Source organism: Protopterus annectens, chromosome 8.part0, assembly GCF_019279795.1.
Source record: "Protopterus annectens isolate FY-2018-M chromosome 8.part0, PAN1.0, whole genome shotgun sequence".
Taxonomy (NCBI): domain Eukaryota; kingdom Metazoa; phylum Chordata; order Ceratodontiformes; family Protopteridae; genus Protopterus; species Protopterus annectens.
This window is the reverse complement of record NC_056741.1, coordinates 1,735,925,805-1,735,950,795: the sequence shown is the minus strand read 5'-3', so window position 1 is coordinate 1,735,950,795 and position 24,991 is coordinate 1,735,925,805. Positions and strand designations below refer to the sequence as shown.

Here is a 24,991-nt window from a genome sequence, read left to right as displayed (position 1 = left end):
CACAAACTCCTATTAGGAAGGGGGGGGTCAGAAGACCAACCACTTTTCTGTCTCAAAAGTTTGAATATTTCACAGAAAGAGAAGTCCTCAAGGGGTGACCTGGGGACCCTTCTTCTTCAAAGCCAGTGTCTTTGGTTAACGACTCTTGTGGAGAGTCGAATTGTCTCCTTTGGCATGTATGCTTCCAAGAGGGATCTTCTTTAGGAGGCTCCAGACAGGACTCAGAAGTGCCAGCAGAGTCATGAATTATGGCAGTCTCCAGGCTAAACTAGTCCAGCTCTCCAAATGGGACAGGATGAAAAGACCCAGCATCCACAGCAGACAGCTGAGGATGGGATAAACTAGAGGGGGAGAAGGATGTCTTTTCCACTATGAATGAGAAAGCTTTCTTCACTACTTCAAAGGCTAAAGTCATGGCAAAACTAAGTCTCGACTGGACAAGATCTGCAGATGCCTGTGCAGGATGGAACCCAAGCCCCCCAGGCTCCAGTCTTGACATGGGTAGGAAATGATCTGTCTAGCACCATGCCTCCAAAAGGAAGTGGACAGCTCCGAGGAAATTACAGTTGTGTAAAATCTTACCATAACAGCAGATGCCCTCCTCTTCACTGCTGCAGTATTCTTTACAAAAGAGATCCCCTGCCAAGGGTAGCCCCGAAGTCCAGACAGTATAGCAAAGGCTTAGATTTTATAGACATGGTACATCACATGTCTGCTCCCTGCTTAAGGCGTAGGACAAAGGTGATGTATGGACATACATACCTCAGAAATAAAAAGCCCCAAGAGGAACAAGAATTCCTAAGATCTAGGAGGAACAAGTGCATCTAGAAGGATAAAAAAGAAAAAAAATCCAGGCCAAGAAGACAGAAGGAAAAGAGCAGAGCAGAAGGGGGAGGAGGGAAGCAGCAAATAAATACTCAATAATGAAGAGGACATCTACTGTTATGGTAAAATTTCACACAACTGTACTATATTCTTCCGTATCACTGCAGTATTCTTTACAAGATGAATAGTACACAGTTGAAGGGGACACTTGGAAGGAGGAAGGCGCAGAACAGCCCTCTAGAAACTCATGCAGTATAGCTCTGGCAAAGCCAGCACCTGAAATGAAAATAACATCCAGCATGTAATGCTTAGTGAAGGCATGGACGGAAGTCCAAGTAGCAGCTTCAAGGATGGAGCTGATATCCAAATCTTTGAAAAAAGCAGCAGAGGAAAAAAAAAAAATGTACTCACCATAAAGTACAGTTTTGTACCTACCATAAATGTAGATGTTCGAGTGTTCACCCTGCTGCAGTCATCACACTTGGGTTATCCTGTAATCAGGCGGTCCCGCAGTCAGCCGGAATTCCAAAGTCTTGGTCCAGCGTCGGTTGCTGTCGCTTCTTCCCTGACGTCAGTGCGCCAGGGTTATAAATAATGCATCAGACACCATTTTCTTCAGTTTTTCTTGCCCCAGATGTCAGGTGCCCCCAAAAAGGTGGTCAGTAATTAGTACCAAATTAAGTAATTTCTGCACAAACACAAAATCCCTCCAGCTACAAGCAAATACATCAGGCAGGTAATGTAGAGATTTTAGCCAGTTAGATCAGAGGGGATGGAGGGAGGGTAACCTGGACTGCTGCAGGGTGAACACTCTAACATCTATATTTATGGTAGGTACAAAACTGTACTATGTTCATCGTGTTACCCTGCTGCAGTCATCACACTTGGGTAGAATCCCAAAGCTAAGGATGAGTGAAGGCGTTATAAAGGGTTAGAGGAGGCTAGAAGGCCCTGCAGAACTGCAGTGGCGAAGCCAGCTCTAGTCTTAAAGTGGTAAGGGATAGGTGTTTGGTAAAGGTGTGTACTGAACTCCAAGTTGCAGCTTCCAAAATCTCCTTGGTAGGAACCCCCCTGAGGAAGGCTGTAGATGTAGCTGTTGCCCTGGTAGAGTGGGGCCTAATGGTAACAGGAACTGGTTTTCCATGATGGGTATAGCAAAAACGAATGCAATGTCTTATCCATTTGGAAATGGTTTGTTTTGATATGGCCTTCCCTTGTAAAGCTGTAGCATAGGATACAAAGAGCTGGTCAGATTTTCTGAAAGCCTTAGTTTTATCCAAGTAGTAACAAAGTTGCTTGTGAATGTCCAAGGAATGCAGGAGTCTTTCTCCTTTGTTCTGTGGATTTGGGAAGAAGGTGGGTAAGTGGATGGTTTGATTTAGAGCCACACTGGAAACCACCTTAGGCATAAAGGAAGGATTAGTTCGTAGAGAAACTCTGTCTTGATGGAAAATGAGGAAAGGTTCCGCTGCCATTAGTGCCTGCAGCTCTGAGACTCTTCTAGCTGAAGTTATTGCTAGTAGCAGGGCAGTCTTCCATGATAGAAACTGTTGATCTGCAGAGAAAGCTGGTTCAAAGGGAGGTAGCGTAAGTTTTTCCAGAACAAAATTGAGGTCCCATGTTGGTGTAGGTGCTCTCCTGGGGGGCCTAAAGTTTTTTGCCCCTCTGAGGAACTGCCTTAGAAGTGGATGCGAAAATAAGGGTGGATCCATGTTGTAGTGGACTGAAATAGCTGATGCGTGGATTTTAGTGGATTTTAATGGAAGAAAAAGAAAGTCCTTTGTGCAACATCTCAGTTAGGTACTGTAGAATCTGAGGCATGTGAGGCTGAAGTGTGTTTTGGCCTTTAGCTCGGTTCCAGGCGCAAAACCTTTTCCATTTATCCGAATAGGCCTTCCTGGTGCTGGGCCTCCTAGCTTCCAGAATAACATCCATAACTGCTTGGGAAAGAGGAGCTGGCTGGATGCTTAGGTGATTTGCCATGCAGCCAGATTTAAGGTTTTGAGCTGGCTGTGAAGAATCTGATTGTTTTGCTGTGTGAGCAAATGGGCAATTTGTGGTAAAATTCAAGGTGGGCCCTGGGCCATATTCCTCAATAGTGGGTACCAGTGCTGGCATGGCCAGTCTGGGGCTATGAGTATCAGTCATGGTCTCTCCTTTCTGACTTTCAGAAGCACCTTTGTGAGGACAGGCAATGGAGGGAAGGCATATACTGTCAGGTTTTTCCAACTGAATGAGAGTGTGTCCACTTTCCAAGCTTGATGGTGAAGTGTCCTTGTACAAAATTTTTTTAGTTGATAGTTTTGAGGACTGGCAAACAGGTCTATGTCTGGAAGGCCCCATTTTTGAATTATCATTGCAAATACTTGTGGATCCAGTTTCCACTCGTGGGGGTCCATGATGTTTCTGCTGAGGTCGTCTGCCAATGTGTTCTTTTTTCCTGGCAGGAATTGAGCTTGTAACTGAACTTGGTAGGCCAGAGCTGTGTTCCACAAGGTCATTGCTTGCCTGCATAGAGGGTAGGAGTGTGTACCCCCTTGTTTGTTTATGTATCACATTACTGTGGTGTTGTCTGTCCTTACTGTAAGTTGTCCTGGATGTAATAGATTCTTGAAGGCTGTCAGAGCATTCTGTACAGCTAGCATCTCTTTTTGATTGATGTGCAGATTCCTTTGATCTGCAGTCCATATGCCTTGAACGCACCGTCCTGCAATGTGTGCCCCCCCCCCCCCAGGCGTAGTCTGATGCATCTGTTGTCATAGTTTGCCTGGCTGGGGGCAAGGTGAAAGGCTGATCCTTGCTGAGGTGACATGCCTGTGACCACCATAGAAACTCCTGTTGTAGGCAGGGAATGAGAGATATCATTGTGTCCAAGCTGTGGCTGTGTTGAGACCATATGCTTTTTAGGTACCACTGTAATTTCCTCATATGCAGCTTTGCAAATGGTATTAGTAGTATGCAAGATGCCATGAAGTCCAAGGCCTGCAGAATTTGTCTTGCAGGTAGTTGGGTCTTTGTTGCCATTGTTTTGAAATATAGTGTCAGTTGCAGTTGTTTGTCTGGCGTCAGATAAGCCTTCTGGGCCGTTGTATTCAAGCTGACACCCAGGAATGTCATGGTTTGTGAGGGTACTAGTTTTGATTTCTTTTCGTTTACTGTGTACCCCAGGCAACTTAGAAGATGTTTTACAAAAGCCAGATGTTGTAAGAGTTTGTCCTTGCTTTCTGCTTGGATGAGGCAGTCGTCCAGGTATGGGTATATTTGAATTCCTCTGTCTGCAGTATGCAATAACTGGTGACAGGCATTTTGTGAAGACCCTGGGCGCAGTAGATAAGCCAAAGGGCAGTGCAGAGAATTGGTAATGGGTTGAACCTGCAATAAAACGGAGGTATCTTCTGCAACTTTGTCTGATAGGGACATGCAGGTATGCCTCCTTGAGGTCCAACGTTACTAGCCATACTTTCTTGCCCAACATGGGAAAAAGTTGCTGTAGTGTTAGCATCTTGAATTTGGGTACTTGTAAGAAGGTGTTTAGAATTGAAAGGTCCAGAATTGGTCTCCAGGCATTGTCCTTTCTGGGCACTAGAAAGAGTCTCGAGTAAAATCCTTGGCCTTGCTCTGGAGTAGGTACCAGTTGAATGGCTCTCATGTCCATGAGAGCTGTAATTTGTTTTTGTGCCTCTGCCCATTGATTTTGTGGCAGGTTTGGCATTCATCTTTTCATTGGCAAGGTGTGGAAATGGAATCTGTATCCTCGTGAAATTATGTCTAGGACCCATTTGTCCTTTGTGACAATGTGCCAGTTGTCTGAAAAAAGTGCGAGTTTTCCTCCCAAGGGGGCTGCCAAGAGAGTGTTGCTTGGCCAGATGAGGTGCAAGTCATTGAGTTTGCCTCCTGGTAGTTTGGGACCCGTCTTCTCCTCCCTTCTGTGTTGCAGTGCCCCATTGTCGAGGTTTGTACTGGGCTTGTGGTTGCCCTCTGCCTCTTGGACGTCTGTATTTCTCCCTCTGTGGTCTGTCAGTAGCTGGAAAGGACCAATTTTTTGTTGGCCAATTTCTGCTGAAGAGAGGGGGCTGTACCTGTAGAAAATCTTTGACTGTCTGCATAGATTTTGCCTTATCCTCCATTTTCTTCAAGACTTCTTCTGCTTTAACTCCAAAAAGAACATCCTGCTGTAAGGGAGCATCTAGAAGCTTTGCTTTAACATGATCAGGCAGAGTTTGTTCCTTTAACCAAGCATGCCTACGTATAACAGACCCAGTGACAGTTGCTCTGCAGGAAGCCTCCAAAGAATCAAAACCACATTGTAAAGTATGTTTGCCCACCTGTTCAGTTGCATGTAACAGATCCTGCATTTCTTTCAATTCAGACTGTTGAGGGAGTGTGCTCATTTTTTGTTTCAACTGAGACATTAGAAATTGCTGATATTTTAGCATGTGAAATTGGCAAGATGCTCATATATACATTATTTATGGTTTCATACCTTTGTATAAGTCTACCCCGTGCATGGTGTTTTACACTCACATTTATATTCATATCCACACTCATTTAGCTTTGTAAACCTTCAGCTCCACTTAGGTCTCCTTTCATATACACATCCATTTTCATTGATATATTGTCTTACTCTGTGTCTTTTTGAGTATTGCATACGCTCCTTTTTGACATCAGTTCTGTTTATATTCTGCTTAGGTGGACATAATGCATTTTGTATTTTTTTATTAAGTTCATTGCGTACATATATATATATATATATATATATATACATATTTTTTATCCAAACATTGTTGTATGTCTCTCCTATTAAATAAATGAATAATATATAGTGAGATGAATTTAATATAAAGAAAAACAATAATCAAGTACTTACTATATGGTTTGAAGTTTTAAGTTTTGTGTAAATAAGTTTACATACTGTTTTTTAGGTTTATTTTTATTTTTTACTTTGTTTACTTGTTTATTTATTTAGTATTTAGTACATGCTTATAAATTGTGATGCATTCTTTATACCAAGCCTTTTAATTGCTCTTAATAGATTAATTGCTCACCAGGTTTATTGCCTAAAACAATTATTATATTATGTGACATAGTATAAGAGCACCTTGTTCTGTTACTGTTTTATGGTCTGAGGAAGCGTACTGAAAGGTACGTGAAAGCGCTTACCTAATAAATTTCTACTTTATTTTGGTCGTGCTGAGTCCGAAGTTTTTTCATTTTGTTATATTTTTGGTTTCATTTAACAAAGGACTCTATTGTTGTGGAGGTCTATTGTTTTGTTTTATTATATCTTAGTTTTAGTACCACCACAACGCACGACATGACAAATTCTAATGTGGAGTTGGACTATGTTCCAGAGCCGAGGATACCATCCAGAAAAGAACAATGGACAACAATGCTGAATGTTGAGTTTAATCCTTTATTGGATCTGGACCTTAGAGCACCGAACGGTAACCAAACGGACATTAACACTGATAGTCTAGAAATGTTTAACTCTAAATTCAGGACTCTAGAAAACGATCTTTATAAGTTTCAACGCTTGAATTGGCAAAGAAAACATATGGAAGCTTGCATACGCTTTAAGCTTGTTCCCCGAGGTATGCGCATACTTTGTATGCCTACCTACGGTGATACTCACCCCATCTTACTCAAAAGATGGCAGGAACTTAATTTAGAAACAAGTATGAAATACATCCAGCTACTTATTGACTACTTTGCCCCAATGGAAAAAGAACTATTGTCCAAAATTAACTGTGTACAGCATGAGTTGAATGAAACTTTTTCTGATGATCATTTTCAACGCAGAATGGACAATTTACACAATCAGGTTAGCTCTTATGCTTCCCGTTTACAGCAAATCAAGCACAAGAAGCTTCAACGAGACTATCAGGATTTCCTTTCTGGGAATGTCTTCGTTTGGCCAAGAAGGGAACCTCCCCCCACTGCTCCTCGCCTGTATTTCCCCAATCAGGCGCCACATGATGACACACTGACAGCGCCGGTTAGAGCAGACTCTGCCGTTCCTCCATCCGCACGAGTTGTTCATGCGGACACCTCAGAAGACAACTTCACTACACCACCAGAGATTCCACCCATTGCTACGTCCGCAGCACTCACTTCCACGCCCCTTCCCAACCAAGAAGCGAACCGTCTTAGGACGGGCCACAGGGACTTAGGAGCTGTACCTAAAAACAACACCAACACAGCTCCTTTTTTGCCGTATCCGATAAAGAAACCCATCCCAACGAGAGAACAACGGAACAGCTGGGACCACAGGAAACGAAAGTTATCGGAGGAAAACGAAGCCTTTCAGAGAAGGCGACAGAAATTATAGAGACCCAGCTTTTCTTCAATATGTCAAGGTACGTGTTATCACCATTTGATGAAGAGCTTCTCAACAGGGGGCTGATGTTTGTGCCATCGCAGGGCAGTATTCTTCATGATTTATTGCTGGACCTCAGAATGTTTGGACGCTCCATAGCGTTAAAAATTTTCTTTAAATCGAGACCTGCCGATAAAGATAGTAACATAGGGAATGAAGTTGACTTGTTTAAAAGAAAAAGCTCTTTTTCTCCCATTTTACCTGGGCATGTTGAATTGTTTATAAAACTTTGTGAAAAAGACTTTTATGAATACTGTTTTAACACAAAGAAGAAATGTATGTATTTCAATATGTCCAAAGAATTACAAAATTCTCTTTTTACTTTGACCCACAACCCCACCTTAACTTTCAGGCCCGTTGATAAGGGAGGAGGGGTGGCTATTTTTGACAGCATGATTTACCAGTCCCTTATGCTTGATTTACTAAAAGATGAATTCACCTATTTGTTAATAGATGAAGTGAAAATGGCAAGCATCATAGCTGGGATAAAAAATGAGTTGTATGATTTCCTTATGAGTGGCCAGATATCATATGATTTATATGAATATTTCTTGATAGATAATCCACAGGTGCCCATCATCAAAGGATTACCCAAAATGCATAAAGGGGTCTTACCTCCTCCGTTAAGACCCATTGTTGCTAGCGAAAAATGGGCGACAGAGTATATTTCTGTATACTTAGAAAAAACTATGAGGCCACTAATAAATGAAATACCCAGCATATTAAGAGACACCTACCAGCTACTAGCATCCTTTAACTCCATAGATAAAGCATTAGTTAAGGGAGAACATCTTTTAGTTACTATGGACGTAAATAGTCTATTTACGTCCATACCTAATGAGGAAGGGGTACAAGCTGTAAGAGAACTGTTATCAGTTTTTCCACAATTCAAAAGGAATGACGTTATCTTAATTTGTCAACTCTTAGATCTTGTCTTGAACAACAACGTGTTTGTTTATGAGGGGTGCCTATATTTACAGACCTCTGGGGTAGCCATGGGCACCCCTTGTGCAAACACGTATGCAAACTTAGCAATGTATAAATGGGAGAGGGACCAAGTCTTTACTCATTCTCTTTTCAAGAAAGTAGTAGCCTACTATCGTTTTGTTGACGATATCTTATTGATATGGGAAGGCTCTGTAGAGGAATTTTTTACCTTTAAGAATTATCTAGAAACCACCACCACCTTCCTTAAATTTACAGCAGAGGTTTCTTTTGATTCAGTAAATTTCCTGGATGTGTCTCTGAATATAAGGGGTGGTAGACTGAGCTCCACATTGTTTAGAAAAAGCTGTTGGAGGAATACCATACTATGCTACGATAGCATGCACCCACGCTATGTATACAAAGGTATAGTTAAAAGCCAATTTATTAGACTTTCGAAAATCTGCAAAGATCCAACAGACTTGTTTTTAGAGGCAGATAAAATGGAACGTCTATTTTTAGATAGACAATATGATGTTAATTTAGTAAGAAAAATCGGCGCAAGTACTAAAAAGATGTTGAGTTACCAGTACACACTACACATGCTTGCTTTCATAGTAAAGGCATCAACAATCCTTTTCTTCCTTCGAATAAGTTGAGTTTTGTAACAACTTACACTAATGATAGCAGTAACATCAGAGAGATTATAAATAATAATTGGAAGGTGTTAACGACAGATGCCTTTACACAACAACTCGTAGAAAATGTTCGACATTTTACGTACAGGAATAATAAAAACCTGAAAAGATTGCTCTGTGACAGGCCAACCCTTACAGCATTGAAATCAAAAGTAACACTAGGTACTTTTCCCTGCCAACATTGCAATTATTGTAAATTTATCACCAAAGAACAAATCTACACTCATCCAGAAATTAAATACATCTTTAAACCTAGGTTTTTAGCCACCTGTGATAGCACAGGATTAATTTATTTAGCGACGTGTATACATTGCCCCGCATTTTATATAGGCCTCACGAAACGCAAGTTAAAAAATAGGATCTATAACCATATCTATGATATAAAGAAGTCAAATGATTTAAATGCTTTGGCTAAACATGTGCAATGTTTTCCAAGTCATTCATTTGTGTTTAGGGTGCTAGAAATTGTAGAATCCAATGTTAGAGGTGGAGACTACCAGAATCTGTTAGAACTCAAAGAATTAAAATGGATTTTGAGGTTAAAAGGGCATTACCCCCCAGGTTTAAACCTATACGTGTCCATTAAACCTTACCTTAGTGCACGCAGATGAGCATTAGAAGATGCTCATATATACATTATTTATGGTTTCATACCTTTGTATAAGTCTACCCCGTGCATGGTGTTTTACACTCACATTTACATTCATATCCACACTCATTTAGCTTTGTAAACCTTCAGCTCCACTTAGGTCTCCTTTCATATACACATCCATTTTCATTGATATATTGTCTTACTCTGTGTCTTTTTGCGTATTGCATACGCTCCTTTTTGACATCAGTTCTGTTTATATTCTGCTTAGGTGGACATAATGCATTTTGTATTTTTTTATTAAGTTCATTGCGTACATATATATATATACATATTTTTTATCCAAACATTGTTGTATGTCTCTCCTATTAAATAAATGAATAATATATAGTGAGATGAATTTAATATAAAGAAAAACAATAATCAAGTACTTACTATATGGTTTGAAGTTTTAAGTTTTGTGTAAATAAGTTTACATACTGTTTTTTAGGTTTATTTTTATTTTTTACTTTGTTTACTTGTTTATTTATTTAGTATTTAGTACATGCTTATAAATTGTGATGCATTCTTTATACCAAGCCTTTTAATTGCTCTTAATAGATTAATTGCTCACCAGGTTTATTGCCTAAAACAATTATTATATTATGTGACATAGTATAAGAGCACCTTGTTCTGTTACTGTTTTATGGTCTGAGGAAGCGTACTGAAAGGTACGTGAAAGCGCTTACCTAATAAATTTCTACTTTATTTTGGTCGTGCTGAGTCCGAAGTTTTTTCATTTTGTTATATTACTGTGGTGTTGTCCGTCCTTACTGTAAGTTGTCCTGGATGTAATAGATTCTTGAAGGCTGTCAGAGCATTCTGTACAGCTAGCATCTCTTTTTGATTGATGTGCAGATTCCTTTGATCTGCAGTCCATATGCCTTGAACGCACCGTCCTGCAATGTGTGCCCCCCCCCCCCCAGGCGTAGTCTGATGCATCTGTTGTCATAGTTTGCCTGGCTGGGGGCAAGGTGAAAGGCTGATCCTTGCTGAGGTGACATGCCTGTGACCACCATAGAAACTCCTGTTGTAGGCAGGGAATGAGAGATATCATTGTGTCCAAGCTGTGGCTGTGTTGAGACCATATGCTTTTTAGGTACCACTGTAATTTCCTCATATGCAGCTTTGCAAATGGTATTAGTAGTATGCAAGATGCCATGAAGTCCAAGGCCTGCAGAATTTGTCTTGCAGGTAGTTGGGTCTTTGTTGCCATTGTTTTGAAATATAGTGTCAGTTGCAGTTGTTTGTCTGGCGTCAGATAAGCCTTCTGGGCCGTTGTATTCAAGCGGACACCCAGGAATGTCATGGTTTGTGAGGGTACTAGTTTTGATTTCTTTTCGTTTACTGTGTACCCCAAGCAACTTAGAAGATGTTTTACAAAAGCCAGATGTTGTAAGAGTTTGTCCTTGCTTTCTGCTTGGATGAGGCAGTCGTCCAGGTATGGGTATATTTGAATTCCTCTGTCTGCAGTATGCAATTACTGGTGCCAGGCATTTTGTGAAGACCCTGGGCGCAGTAGATAAGCCAAAGGGCAGTGCAGAGAATTGGTAATGGGTTGAACCTGCAATAAAACGGAGGTATCTTCTGCAACTTTGTCTGATAGGGACATGCAGGTATGCCTCCTTGAGGTCCAACGTTACTAGCCATACTTTCTTGCCCAACATGGGAAAAAGTTGCTGTAGTGTTAGCATCTTGAATTTGGGTACTTGTATGAAGGTGTTTAGAATTGAAAGGTCCAGAATTGGTCTCCAGGCATTGTCCTTTCTGGGCACTAGAAAGAGTCTCGAGTAAAATCCTTGGCCTTGCTCTGGAGTAGGTACCAGTTGAATGGCTCTCATGTCCATGAGAGCTGTAATTTGTTTTTGTGCCTCTGCCCATTGATTTTGTGGCAGGTTTGGCATTCATCTTTTCATTGGCAAGGTGTGGAAATGGAATCTGTATCCTCGTGAAATTATGTCTAGGACCCATTTGTCCTTTGTGACAATGTGCCAGTTGTCTGAAAAAAGTGCGAGTTTTCCTCCCAAGGGGGCTGCCAAGAGAGTGTTGCTTGGCCAGATGAGGTGCAAGTCATTGAGTTTGCCTCCTGGTAGTTTGGGACCCGTCTTCTCCTCCCTTCTGTGTTGCAGTGCCCCATTGTCGAGGTTTGTACTGGGCTTGTGGTTGCCCTCTGCCTCTTGGACGTCTGTATTTCCCCCTCTGTGGTCTGTCAGTAGCTGGAAAGGACCAATTTTTTGTTGGCCAATTTCTGCTGAAGCGAGGGGGCTGTACCTGTAGAAAATCTTTGACTGTCTGCATAGATTTTGCCTTATCCTCCATTTTCTTCAAGACTTCTTCTGCTTTAACTCCAAAAAGAACATCCTGCTGTAAGGGAGCATCTAGAAGCTTTGCTTTAACATGATCAGGCAGAGTTTGTTCCTTTAACCAAGCATGCCTACGTATAACAGACCCAGTGACAGTTGCTCTGCAGGAAGCCTCCAAAGAATCAAAACCACATTGTAAAGTACGTTTGCCCACCTGTTCAGTTGCATGTAACAGATCCTGCATTTCTTTCAATTCAGACTGTTGAGGGAGTGTGCTCATTTTTTGTTTCAACTGAGACATTAGAAATTGCTGATATTTTAGCATGTGAAATTGGCAATTTAGTGCCCTCATAGCTAGAGTGGCTGAGGTGTAAACCTTTTTCCCCCACCTGTCTAGAAACTCTCTAAGCCTTTTCTTTGAGTCAGAGTAGTCCTGACCTTCCCAGTGAAAATGTTCCCTCATAGTGTGTAAAGTTTCCCCAAAGGAGTAGTCTTCAGGAGGAGAAGCTGAGGGAATAGAATCCTCAGCATCAGAATCTTCATAAGGGGAGGAGAAGTAATCTTGGTACTCAGAGGAGCCTGAGGAAATAAGACACTTGTTCAGAGGAGGCATAATCTTCCTCTTGTCTAGGCCTTTTGTCGGGTGAGGGCTGGGAACCCCTGATTAAAGAGATCAAACCTTCAGCCATTTTGAGCATCTGCTTCTTAGGCATGGGGCCTTGAACTGGAGACTGAAGTGCAGTCTTTTTAGGTTTAATAGGGGTCTTAGTCTTAGGATACATTTTATGGTGAGCGTCTTCGGTCTGAAGATGCCTTCAGAAACCGAAGGTGTTTCTGTAGCACCGACATCTTTATCAGCATTGTCGTTGGTAGGGGCTAAACAAAATGGCTGCGTCGGCCTAGTACTCTCCGCCAAAAGCTCCTAAGCGGTCTCGGGTTCAAGAGCTGCGGTAGTCAGGGGCTGCGTCGGAGCCACACTGAAGACCGGTGAACCGGAGACCGGACCAGCCGAGGCCTCAGAGTCTGGCCTGGGTCTAGGCTGCCTGTCCTTGTCCTTGCATTTTTTGTGCACGCCAGTAGTCGGTTGCTCCGACGGCATAGTGTAGTTAAATTTTCTATCGAAGTAGTGTCGTGCGAAATAAAAGCATCTTTTTATAGTACACTTATTAAACCTAGCACAAAAACTACAACCAGTGACGTTGTGGTCTGGGCCTAGGCAAGGTATGCAGTAAGAATGAAAATCCTTATGAGGTATTTGCTTCCCACAAGAAATACAATTGTTAACTTTTTCTGACATCGGTCTGAGGCAAGAAAAGTTTCCCCAATGGGGTACTTAGCTTTATTGAAGACTTCGGATCTGAAATTCGACTTCGAAAATCTCAGGAGTCGGCCGACCGGCACTTGCAAATTGCTTCTGCTTCGGGCACCGCGTGGCAAGAAAGACTGAAGAAAATGGCGTTGGATGCATTATTTATACCCCTGGCGCACTGACATCAGGGAAGAGGCGACAGCAACCGACGCCGGACCAAGACTTTGGAATTCCGGCTGACTGCGGGACCGCCTGACGACAGGATAACCCAAGTGTGAGGACTGCAGCAGGGTAACACGATGAACATCTTTCCAGGTTTGTAGTCCATCAAGCCCTTCATTCTTACATATGGGTTCGGAGCCCAAAGCTCAAAGTCTCTTAGTTGGCTCGTGGCACTGTAGGTATCCCATAGTGCACTAGTAAAAAAATCCCCAGATCTTGTTTGCTGCTAACTATAAAAGAGTGACAGAAAAGTAATCCAGAAGGAACAACAATGAAAGGTCTCCACCCTACCAAAGGCAATACGATAGATCCTGCAGGACAGGGGTAGGTTGGTGGGTTCGTAAGAATGAAGGGCGAGATGGACTACAAACATGGAACATTATGGCGAGTACATAACTTCTTTATGTTCTGTAGTCCTATCTCGCCTTCATTCTTACATATGGGACAACGTCCCTAGCACCCTTTTCTTGGGTGGCTCACGGGAATATACTCCTGAGCACCGTGGAACCAAAGAAGGCTCTGCCCCTGGAGGTCAAATCCAATTTGTAATGAGTAATAAAGGTACGAGGGGTAGCCCAAGTTGCTGCTGCACAAATACTGTCAAATCGGAACTGTGGCTTGAAAAGCAGCAGATGTGGACAGGGAGCTTATGGAATGAGTCAATCTTAAACAGAAGGTTCTTTCCATTGGAGGAGTAGATAAAGGATATACAGTTGGAAATCTAATTAGAGTCACTTTAGAGACTGGCAGACCTCTTCTAGATTCAGAAAGGACACGAACAATTGGTCTGATTTTCTAAGTTCCTGTGTTCTATGTAGCTAGTACCAGAACTGTCTATGAACATAACAGCCGATGAAATTTATAATCTGCACTGTTAGAATGATTATGAAAAAATACAGGCAGTTCGATAGTTTGGTTCAAATTAGCTTGAGAGCAAACCTTAGGGATGAAGGAAGGATTTGTACAAAGGGAAACCCTGTCTTTATGAAAAATCAAATAAAAAGGTTTGATAAGACAGTGCTTGCAACTCTGAAACCCGTCTAGCGGATGTGATAGCTACTAGAAAAATGGTTTTCCAAGACAAATTTCAATTTACACAAATGTGTGGGTTCAAAAGGCGGGGAACTGAGTTTGGACAAAGCGAAATTTAGATCCCAAGGAGGTATAGGTTTCTGAAAAGGAGGTCTCAGCAAGGTAGCGCCTTTAAGGAAGGATTTACATAATCTGTGAGCCATCAAATTAGGCTCATGTTGTCCCAAATGAAAACTTGAAATCACTGCCAGTTGAACTCTAATTATAGTAGCAGCTGATCCCGGATGGAAAAGTTCAGTTAGAAATTCTAACACCAAAGGGATGGATGCTGTGTAAGGATCTACATTTTTCTCTTTTGCCCAGATAGAAAACCTTCTCCATTTGCTAGCATATAACTTCCTAGTGGAAGGTTTGTGAGAAGACATAAGAATATGGGTCACTACAGGGGAAAAATCATGAAGCCTGACTTGGGATGGAAATGGAGCAGCCATGCTGTTAAGTTGAGGGTGTCACGGCAGGGGTGAAGGGAGCCTGACGTGTGTCAAGCTGTCTGGAACTGGGTGCAGAGTCCATAGATCGTCTAGGAGATGAGGCCCGAGAAAGAGGAACCAAATCTGATGAGGCCAGTAAGGAGTGATCAGAATCATTTTGCTTCCCGAAGAACTTTGCTTTCTGGATCACTTTCGATATTAGCGGAAAAGGGAGAAATGCATAAAAAAGTCCCAGAGGCCAATCGTAAAAAATGCGTCTCTCGGCGACTTCCCCCGGAGGGGGGATAAAGGAGAAGTAGCTGCTGCATTTGGCATTGATCGGGTTGGCAAAAAGATCACAGTAAGGCTGTCCCAATTTGCAGAAAAATCTGTTCCGCTACTTTCTGGTTCAGAGACTACTCATGAGGCATCAAGATTGCCCTGCTGAGCTTGTCTGCTATCACATTGGTTGTCCCCGGGATGTGCGTTGCTACTAGAAAGCGCTGGGAAGATATCGCCCACTACCAAACACGAAGAGCCTCTCGACAAAGGGGGTAAGATCTGGTTCCTCCTTGCTTGTTTAGATACCATACCACTAACATTGTCCAACTGGATTGCTATTGTCCCTAAAGGAAGAAAGTTGTGAAGTGCTTGCAACGCTAGAAGCACTGCTCATCTCTAGGGCATTGATATGCAAATGAGCCTCATGATCTTGCCATGTGCCTTAGACAGTCCTGCTCGATAATGCCCCCCCACACCCTATCTGGGAGGGACAGTCCTGCCTAGATAATGCCCCCCCCCAATCTGGGAGGCATCCGTGGTCACAGTAGCAACGGGTTGGCAAGGGAGGAAGGGTGTTCCTGTCATCAGCTGATCGGGCTGAATCCACCAATGAACGTCCTTTTAGCAAGACTCCATTATAAGGATATGATGAGATAGAGGCAGTTGCTGAAGAGACCACTGGGAGAAAAACAGCCACTGAAGAATTTGCATATGCAATCTGGCTAGTGGAACTAGATTTATGGTAGAAGCCATGGTCTCGAAGAGTTTCAGCACGGTCTTGGTCTTGACTTTTTGTAGGGGAAGTAAGGTGTATATCTGTTGCCTGAGGTTTTGAATTCTTTCTGCAGGGAGACGAGCCATCATGGTGACTGTGCATTTCTGTGCATATAAAAGTCACAAATTGAGAGGGCGACAAGGCAGACTTTTCCCAATTTATCATAATTCCTAGCTGCGTACAGAGCTGGATGGTCGAATCTCTGGCTTGTAGGAGTAGGTGCCTGGTGGTGGCGGTCAGGAGCCAGTCGTCCAGGAACAGAAACACTTGGAATCCAACACGTCTCAAGCGAGCTGTCACTACTGCCATGCATTTGGTGAACACCCTGGGGGCTGTGGTGAGACCAAAGGGCAGAGCACAAAATTGGTAATGACTGGTTACCAGCCAGAAGCATAGATGACTCCTCGATGCTCTGTCCATTTTTATGTGGTAGTATGCATCTTGGAGGTCTATGGAGCACATCCAGTTGTCTTTCCCTAATAGAGGGAGTACAGACTGCAGTGTTACCATTCAGAACTTGGCCTTCTTTATGGACTCATTTAGTTTGTTGAGATCCAAAATGGGCATCCAGTCCCCTGCTCTTTTTGGCATTAAAAAGAATCTGGAGTAAGTTCCGAATCCTACCTGGTCTGCGAGGATGGTTTGGACGACTCTCTTTGAAAGCAACTTTTGAACTTCTACAGTTGCTCGATCCCTGTGATTGGGTGGAACATCTGGGATCTTCTTAGGGGTGTGGGGTGGAAGAAAGAAGGGTATGGAGTATCCTCTGGTGATATTTCTTTGTACCCACTTGTCTTGGGTGATGTTGAGCAAGGCTACTGGATACAAAGATAAGTGACCCCCGACTGCCTCCAAAGAAGCGCAGCCGGGCCCGCACATCAGGAGCGCTGACATGGACGGCCACAAAAGGAATTCCGGCCACCCTGGTTTTGCAGACTCTCCCCCCCTGCCTCTAGGGCAATGACTACCATTAGCTCCTCCTCCCCTGCCTCTGAAGGAGGAATCACCCTGTGTTGTCTGGGAAAAATCTCTGGGACTTCTTGAACCACATTTTTCCACCTCTCTGACCCTTGAAATATGGTCTAGAAGGGATAGTAAAATGTACCCCCATGGCAGAGAGAATTTTCCCTTCCTGTTCGCATCTGGTGAGTGTATCTTTTACCTTTGGTCCAAACAAAGAGGAACCATCAAAGGAGGAGTTTATAAAACTAGATTTGAAGGGCTCCACAAAATTACATAAGCACATCCAGGAGTGTCTCCTAAGGGAATCTCCTGAACCCGATGCCCTACTCGTTCCATCTGCTGCGTAGGAGATCAGCCTCATGGAGGAGTTAACAATGGAGTTTAAGGTGGACAACTGAGCAGTAACTTTCTTAGAGACTCCTTTAGTTGATGGACCTTGGAGAGTATCTCCTAGCTCCTTTAGGAGATCTCTCTGAAGCATAGTAAAATGTGTGAGATAGTTCAGCAATCTGAGAGCAAAAGCCGCTGAAGAGAAGATACATTTCCCATATCTATCCATCATTCAAGACTCCTTGTTCGGTGGATGGAGAGAAGTAGAAGTCTCCGCTAGTTCCTTCTTAGTGGCTGCCGCCACCACCATGACATCTACAGGCACACCTTCCATCAAGAATTCTCTCTCTCTTCTGGGGCAGAGAGAAATTTGTTGGGTCTTCTGGGGACTGGTTCCACAGCATCAGGAGTTTCCCCACACCTTTCGACTAACTAGGTCCAGGAGTTCATCAAAAGGTGGAGATACAAAAGACGCTGAAGTTTGAGACCCAAAAGCCTTCAGGTACACTGACTCCTCATCAGAAGGGGTGACAGTGGGCCAGCCGAGCCTCTGCTTCAGGATCTCTAAGATATCTACAAAGGAGATACCATCAGAGGACGACCTGGGGGACCCTTCTGACTCCTCGAGGTCAGTGTCTGAGGTGATGGACTCATCCAGGGAGTCTACATGCTTCCTCTTGCATGTCCTCCTCCGAGAATGCTCCTCAGAAGGGTGTTCTGGGGAGGTCTCGGAAGACTGGGAGCCACCCAAAGGGGGCTCCTAAGGCTGCGGGTCTCTGCTGTCAAGAGAGAGAGACAGAGAGAGAGAGAGAGAGATGGTGCTGAGACAGAGGTCAATGCTTGAGGGGGAAGAGTATCGGTACCCTTGGGCAGAGCTGACGGCAGAGACAGCATGATCCTCCTCATCATCTCGAATGACTATCTCTCCAGCTCTGAGGACAGCTCTGGTTCAGAGGAAACGGAGGTAGCCCTCTGCTCCAAAGCGATCGGCTCAGAGATGGATGTAGAGTCCGGCTCAACCTAGCTGACACACCAAGAGGTAGACTTGGCACCAAAGAGGTTTGGGTCCAAGCGTCCCTGTCGGGACCAACTGGTGAGCTTCGGCTCCTACACAGCAAGGATGGTGCCGAAGGTGTCGGAGTGGAACTCGGCTCCAAGACAGCCACAAGGGAAGTTGGAAAGTACAGTTGTGTACTCCTACCATAAATGTAGATGTTCGAGTGTCTTCACTTGCAGTTATGACTGTAGGGTTCTCCCCTGCTGGCAGGCAACCCTCGGTCGGACAGAATCCCAAAGTCTGGGACCGGCGTTGGCTGTTCATCCATGCTCCCTGACGTCAGAGCGTCAGCATCAGGAGTACAAAGCTGACAGCCGACGCCATCTTCTCCAGTTTTTCTTGCCCCAGATGTCAGGAGTCCCAGATGAAAAAGGTCCCATAACCTTTGCAAATACACCTCAGAAGAATGGTGAAAAAAGGAAATACACAAAAGTAAAAATAAGAGGGGACAGGAGGGAGGGAAACCCAGACTGCAACACTGAAGACACTCGAACATCTACATTTATGGTAGGTGTACACAACTGTACTATGTTCATCGTGTTTCACTGTTGCAGTCATGACTGTAGGGTAGAATCCCAAAGCTGAAAGAAAGGGAGGTGGTCATAAAGAGAAAGGGGTGGCTAAAAGACCCTGCAAGACTGCAGAGGCAAAGCCTGCCCTAGACTTAGAGTAGAGAGGTAGATTGTAGTGCTTAGAAAAAGTATGCACTGAACTCAAGTTGCAGCTTCCAAAATGTCCTTGGTATGAACTCCCCTGAGGAAGGCCGCAGAAGTGGCAGGAGCTCTGGTGGAATGAGTCCGTATACTCCCTGGGATTTGCTTTCCATGGTGAGAATAACAAAATCTGATTCCATGAGCAATCCATTTAGAAATGGTCTGTTTTGAAATGGCTTTACCTTGGGAACTTGAAGCATAAGAGACAAACAATTGTTCCGATTTTCTGATGTCCTTGGTTCTGTTCAGGTAAAAACGTAGTTGTCTGTGTACATCCAAGGAATGAAAGATCCTTTCCCCTTTATTTTGAGGAGTGGGAAAAAAGGTTGGCAAGTGGATAGTTTGATTTAAAGCCACTTTGGAAACCACCTTAGGCATGAAGGTAGGATCAGTCCTCAAAGATACCCTGTCTTGATGAAAAATAATATAAGGTTCCACAGCCATAAGAGCTTGAAGCTCTGAAACTCTCTTGGCAGAGGTAAGGGCTAAAAGGATAGCTGTCTTCCAAGATAAAAACTTGAAGTCAGAAGAAGCAGCAGGCTCAAAAGGAGGCAAAGTTAGTTTTTTCCAAAACATAGTTGAGATCCCAAGCAGGAATGGGAGGAGACCTAGGAGGTCTCAAGTTCTTAGCTCCTCTGAGAAACTGTCTCATGAGCTGGTGGGAAAAGATTGGAGGATCTGTATTATAATGAGCAGAAATAGCAGAGGCATGTATCTTAATGGAAGAGAAAGAGAGACCCTTATGTAAGAGATCTGTCAAGTAAAGTAAAATTAAAGTAATGTTAGGAAGAAGAGGATCAGAAACCTGAGCCTGCATCCAGGAACAAAATCATTTCCATTTTCCTGCATAAGATTTTCTAGTGCTAAGACGTCTGGCTTCTAAAATGACATCCATAACCTGCTTGGGCAGTAAAGAAGAAATCAAAGGCCCTGGATTAACCAGGCCGCCAGGCTGAGAGTTCTGACATGAGAGTGTAGAACCTGACCCTGATGTTGGGACAGAAGGTTCGGAGACTGAGGTAAAACCCAAGGGGGCTCCAGGCATAGGTTTTTTAGAGTTGGATACCAAAACTGCCGAGGCCAATTTGGAGCCAGCAAGATTAACATCTTGGGCTTGTCCTGTTTTATCTTCAACAAAACCCGTGGAAGAAGAGGAAGAGGTGGAAAGGCATATCCCGAGAGGTTCCTCCAACTGAATGACAGGGCGTCCACTTTCCAAGCTTCTCTGTGGAAAGTCCTGGTGCAAAAATTCTGTAGTTGATGATTGAGATGGGATGCAAAGAGGTCTATGTGAGAACATCCCCAGACTGCTGTTATCATCCTGAATATTTCGGTGTCCAGCATCCACTTGTGTGGATCCGAAAGGTTTCTGCTCAGACTGTCTGCCAGGAAATTTTGTTTCCCTGGTAGAAACTGAGCTTGAAGATCCAGATTGCAAGCTAGAGCTGTGTTCCATAGATCCATGGCTAGTCTGCAAAGGGGGTAGGAATGAGATCCCCCTTGCTTGTTTATGTACCACATAACTGTGGTGTTGTCTGTCCGTATTAGCAGTTGTCCTGGTTGTAGAAGATTCCTGAAGGCCAATAGAGCTTTCTGAATGGCTAACATTTCCTTTAAATTGATATGCAGGTGCTTCTGATCCTTTGTCCAAAGGCCCTGTAAACAATTGCCCTGAAAATGGGCTCCCAAGCATAATCCGAGGCGTCCGTGGTTAGAATCTGAGTGGCAGGAGGCAAACGGAAGGGTTTCCCTTTGTTTAAAGCACATGCCCTGGTCCACCAAAGAAATTCCTTTTGAAGGCAAGGAAGGACAGAGATCAGTATGTCTAAACTGTGGCAATGCTGAGACCATACACTTTTTAGGTACCACTGTATTTTCCTCATGTGTAGTCTTGTATATGGTATGAGAAGGATGCAGGAGGCCATGTAACCCAAAGCCTGCAGGAATTTCCTTGCAGATAGTTGAGTGTAGCCAATGTTCTGAAAGTTGAAGCCAGCTGTAATTGTTTTTCGGATGTCAGAAATGCCATCTGGGTCGTGGTGTTTAGAAGTGCACCCAGAAAAATTATCTGTTGCGATGGTGTCAAATTTGACTTTATGTTTACAGAGAATCCCAGGAACTTGAGGAGGTTCTGTACAAATTCTAGATGCTGGAGTAAGACATCCTTGCTGTCTGCCTGAATTAGACAATCGTCCAGATAAGGGTAAATTTGAATTCCCTTGAGTCTGCAGTAAGCTACTACTGAAGCCAGGCATTTGGTGAAGACCCTGGGCGCAGTAGACAATCCAAAGGGCAGCGCAGGGAATTGAAAGTGCCTCGATCCGGCCTTGAACCCGAGGTATTTTCTGCGATCCTGCCTGATGGGAATGTGTAAATATGCCTCCTTTAATTCCAAAGTTACCATCCGTGCATCATTGGACAGCATTGGAAGTAGCTGCTGTAGAGTAAGCATCTTGAATTTTGGAATCTCTAGAAAGGTGTTCAAGACCGACAGATCCAGAATGGGTCTCCCATGAGTTTTGCTTCCTTGGGACTAGAAAGAGCCTCGAGCAAAAACCTTTTCCCATCTCTGAAAGAGGAACCAGCTCTATGGCATTCATAGCCAAAAGAGCTTCCACCTAGTTTAAGGCCTCCGTCAATTGATGTTTTGGAAGGTCTGGCCATCCGTTTGACCTTGGCAAGGTATGAAAATGGAATTTGTAACCTCTTAAAACCACATCCAAAACCCACTTGTCTTGGGTTATTTGAGTCCAATTTTGATAAAAAAAGAGAGAGTTTTCCTCCGAGAGGGGCTTCCAGGCAAGAAGTTCCTGTAGCCCAACAGAGGAAGTCATTGAGTTTGTTTCCTTTGAGATTGTGACCTGTCCTCTCCTCCCCTAGGGGTGGAAGCAGTCCACTGTCTTGGTCTATAAGCAGCTTGTGTTTGAGGCCTCCCTCTGGAGCGTCTATATCTACCCCTCTGAGGCCTGTCTGAAGTGGGAAAGGACCAATTTTTGAAGGCCAATTCCTGCTAAAACTAGGTGGCTGTACTTGTAAGAAATCTTTAACTGTTTGCATGGATTTCGCCTTATCCTCCATCTTTTTAATCACCTCTTCAGCTTTTGATCCAAACAAAACATTATGCTGAACAGGAGCATCCAATAATTTAGCCTTTACTTGTTCAGGTAAATTTTGTTCCTTTAGCCATGCATGCCTTCTAATGACTGTGCCAGAGGCCACAGCCCTACAAGAAGCCTTCAAGGCATCAAATCCACAGTGTAAACCATGCATCCCCACCTGTTCAGTGGCATGCAATAAGTCATGTAATTCCTTATCTGCACAGGCAGAAATGGAAGTAAGCTTTTGTTTTAAGACAGACAAGAGAAATTGCTGGTATTTAAACATATGAAACTGACAGTTTAAAGCCCTAATGGACAAAGTAGCAGAAGTGTAAACTTTTTTGCCCCATCTTTCTAAGGATCGAGAATCCTTTTCAGTAGGAAAGGGATTTTTGGCAGAAGCGGCCTTAACTCCCTTAGGACCCTGAGAAATGGTTTCAGGGTCAGCAGAAGGGTTCTTGTATAAAAACTGATGGGAATCAGGAACCCTGTAATATCCATCAGGCTTAACAGGAGCAGGAGGAAAAGAGTCAGGGGTTAAGTTAGCCTCCGAAAAGGCATCATCCACAATATCCAAAACAGGAGGAATAGCCAGGGGTCTATGCTGGGGAAGAAGAAGAAAATCCCTCAGTCTTTTCTTGGATTCTGAATACTCCTGTCCTTCCCAGTGGAAATGTTCCCTCATTTCATGCAAAGTTTCCCCAAAAGAGAAATCCTCAGGGGGAGAAGCTGAAGGAATGGATTCTTCAGCATCAGAATCCTCATAAGGAGGGAAAGAATATTCCTGATCAGAAGAAGAAACTGAGGAAACAGAAGCGTAATCAGAGGAGTCATAATAAACATCCTGCCTTGGCCTTTTGTCTGGAGGGGGATGAGAACCCTTAATCATAGCAAGTAAATCCTCCGCCATCTTGAGTAACTGTTTCTGTGACTTGGGAGCCAGTTCAGAAGAGGCCTGTGTTGAAGTCTTTGATTTAGAAGGAGTCTTTGCCTTTGTCTTTGCCTTTACTAGTAGCTGAGTAGGCCTGAAAACCCCTTCGGAAGCCAGTACCTGCACAGCGGCTCCGGACCCATCCGAAGGAGCATTGTCCGAAGGTCCAGCAACAGAAATATTTAAAGGCCTGGTTGGCTCCTCATGAGAGTCCGTTTCGGCCGTCTGTTCTGAAATGGCAGACGACAGGGGCTGCAAAAGCACCTCACTGACTATGGCCGAACCTGAAGCTGGCTCCGCTTGTGCGCTATCATCAGATTTGGACCTCGGAGGCCTGTCTTTATCCTTGCGACGTTTGTGAACTCCCGTAGCCAGGACCGTATCCGACGACATTTTGTAGTTAAAGCACCTACCGAAGTAATGAAAAGCAAAATTGTACCTTTGCTTAATTGTACGTTGATTGAATCTAGCACAAAACCGACAACTAGCTACGTCGTGGTCAGGGCCCAAGCAAGGAATACAGTAAGAATGAAAATCCTTATGAGGTATTTGCTTCCCACATGAAATGCAATTATTAACTTTTTCTGACATCGGAGTGGAGCAAGAAAAAAGTTTCACCAACAGGGTACTTAGCTTTGAGTGGAGAAGAAAGTCTTCGGACCGAAGAATATCAGAAAAATTTGTTAGGAGTCAGCCGACCGGCACTTGCGAACTGCTATCACCACACGGCAAGAAAGACTGGGGAAGATGGCGTCAGCTGTCAGCTTTGTACTCCTGGCGCTCTGACATCAGGGAGCATGGATGAACAGCCGACGCCGGACTCAGACTTTGGGATTCTGGCCGACCGAGGGCTGCCTGCCAGCAGGGGAGAACCCTACAGTCATGACTGCAACAGTGAAACATGATGAACATCAGAGGGTTCCACAACAAGCGGCACCAAACTCTCCAGTGCTGAAGGACCAACACAGCTCGGAGGAGGTCCCACAACAGGGAGAATGGTCTTAGATGGCTCCAGGACCGACTGGGTCGGAGCCAGCAACAACTTGGGTAGAGCAGACGACTTCAAAAGTCTAAGCACTACTCTCTCTACATCCTCTTCAAAAAGGCTCTTGGAGGATATGGATGACAAGGTAGGCAACCTAGATCTCTGTAAAATGGGAGATCGTAAAGTTGGCGAGACAGACAATAGCTCTCTAGACCGGCTCTGATGCAATTTCTCAGTAGTCGGCTCCGAAAGACGTGGGGCAGACACTGCAGTGTCAATATCGATAACCTATCCGGCTCAGAGGACAGTGGAGCCAAAGAGGTTGAAGGTTTATCCAATTTTAAAGTTTTCTGAGGAGGTTCAGGCAATATAGTTGAAGCAGGAGAATGTCTCTTGGCCGACTTGACCTTCTCTTTCTTTGATGAGCGAGACTTGGAGGATGAGGAACAGCTGGCTAAGTCCTCCTCGAAGGAAGGCTTAAGGAGACCTTTCAGTATTAATTTGTTCTTTCTTTCTTGGAGAACTGAAAGACTGACAGAAAGAACAAGTTTCCTGTAGGTGAATGGCTCCAAGGCAGTAAACTCAATTACTGTGCCCATCAGTAACAGACATTTTTTGGGAGCACTTAAAGGCACTTTTTAAAACCCAAAGGTTTATGATCTTCGGATTCCTTCGACATGACTACAAAAGGAAGTACTATGAAAACCGAAGAGAGGACAAGGTCTTCTAATTTAAATGGGCCTCACCCTTTAAGAGGCTACACACAAAAAACAACAGAGGACCAGTTCCCCTAACTTAAACGGGCCTAGCCCTGTTGAGGAAAAAAGTCAGAAAGTTAGACAGGCCTAGGTCCTCTAAATTAAACGGACCTAGCTGCGGAAAACAGGAAGAAGCTAAGTCAGAAAATACCACAAATAGTAAAACTTAAACAGCAGCAAATACTAGTCAATAATAGAAAACTACACTGCACACAATATACTATACTATTGAAAAACTAGGAAAAAAAAGCAAGGTCCTAACCCAAACATGCACCTACATTAATAAGAATTCTGTCAAAAAAACAGTAGACT

General features: G+C 43.7%; 1 protein-coding gene across 1 annotated transcript in view; it reads right to left on the bottom strand.

Annotated features, from left to right (window-relative positions):
- PDCD5 (programmed cell death 5) overlaps positions 1-5,373 on the bottom strand; it is a 473,710-nt gene extending 468,337 nt beyond the window's left edge. The window contains exon 1 of the mRNA XM_044079507.1: positions 5,309-5,373. Coding sequence (XP_043935442.1) covers positions 5,309-5,373 — 65 coding nt within the window. The remainder of the gene's footprint in view (positions 1-5,308) is intronic.
- Between the last annotated feature and the right edge of the window lie 19,618 nt (positions 5,374-24,991).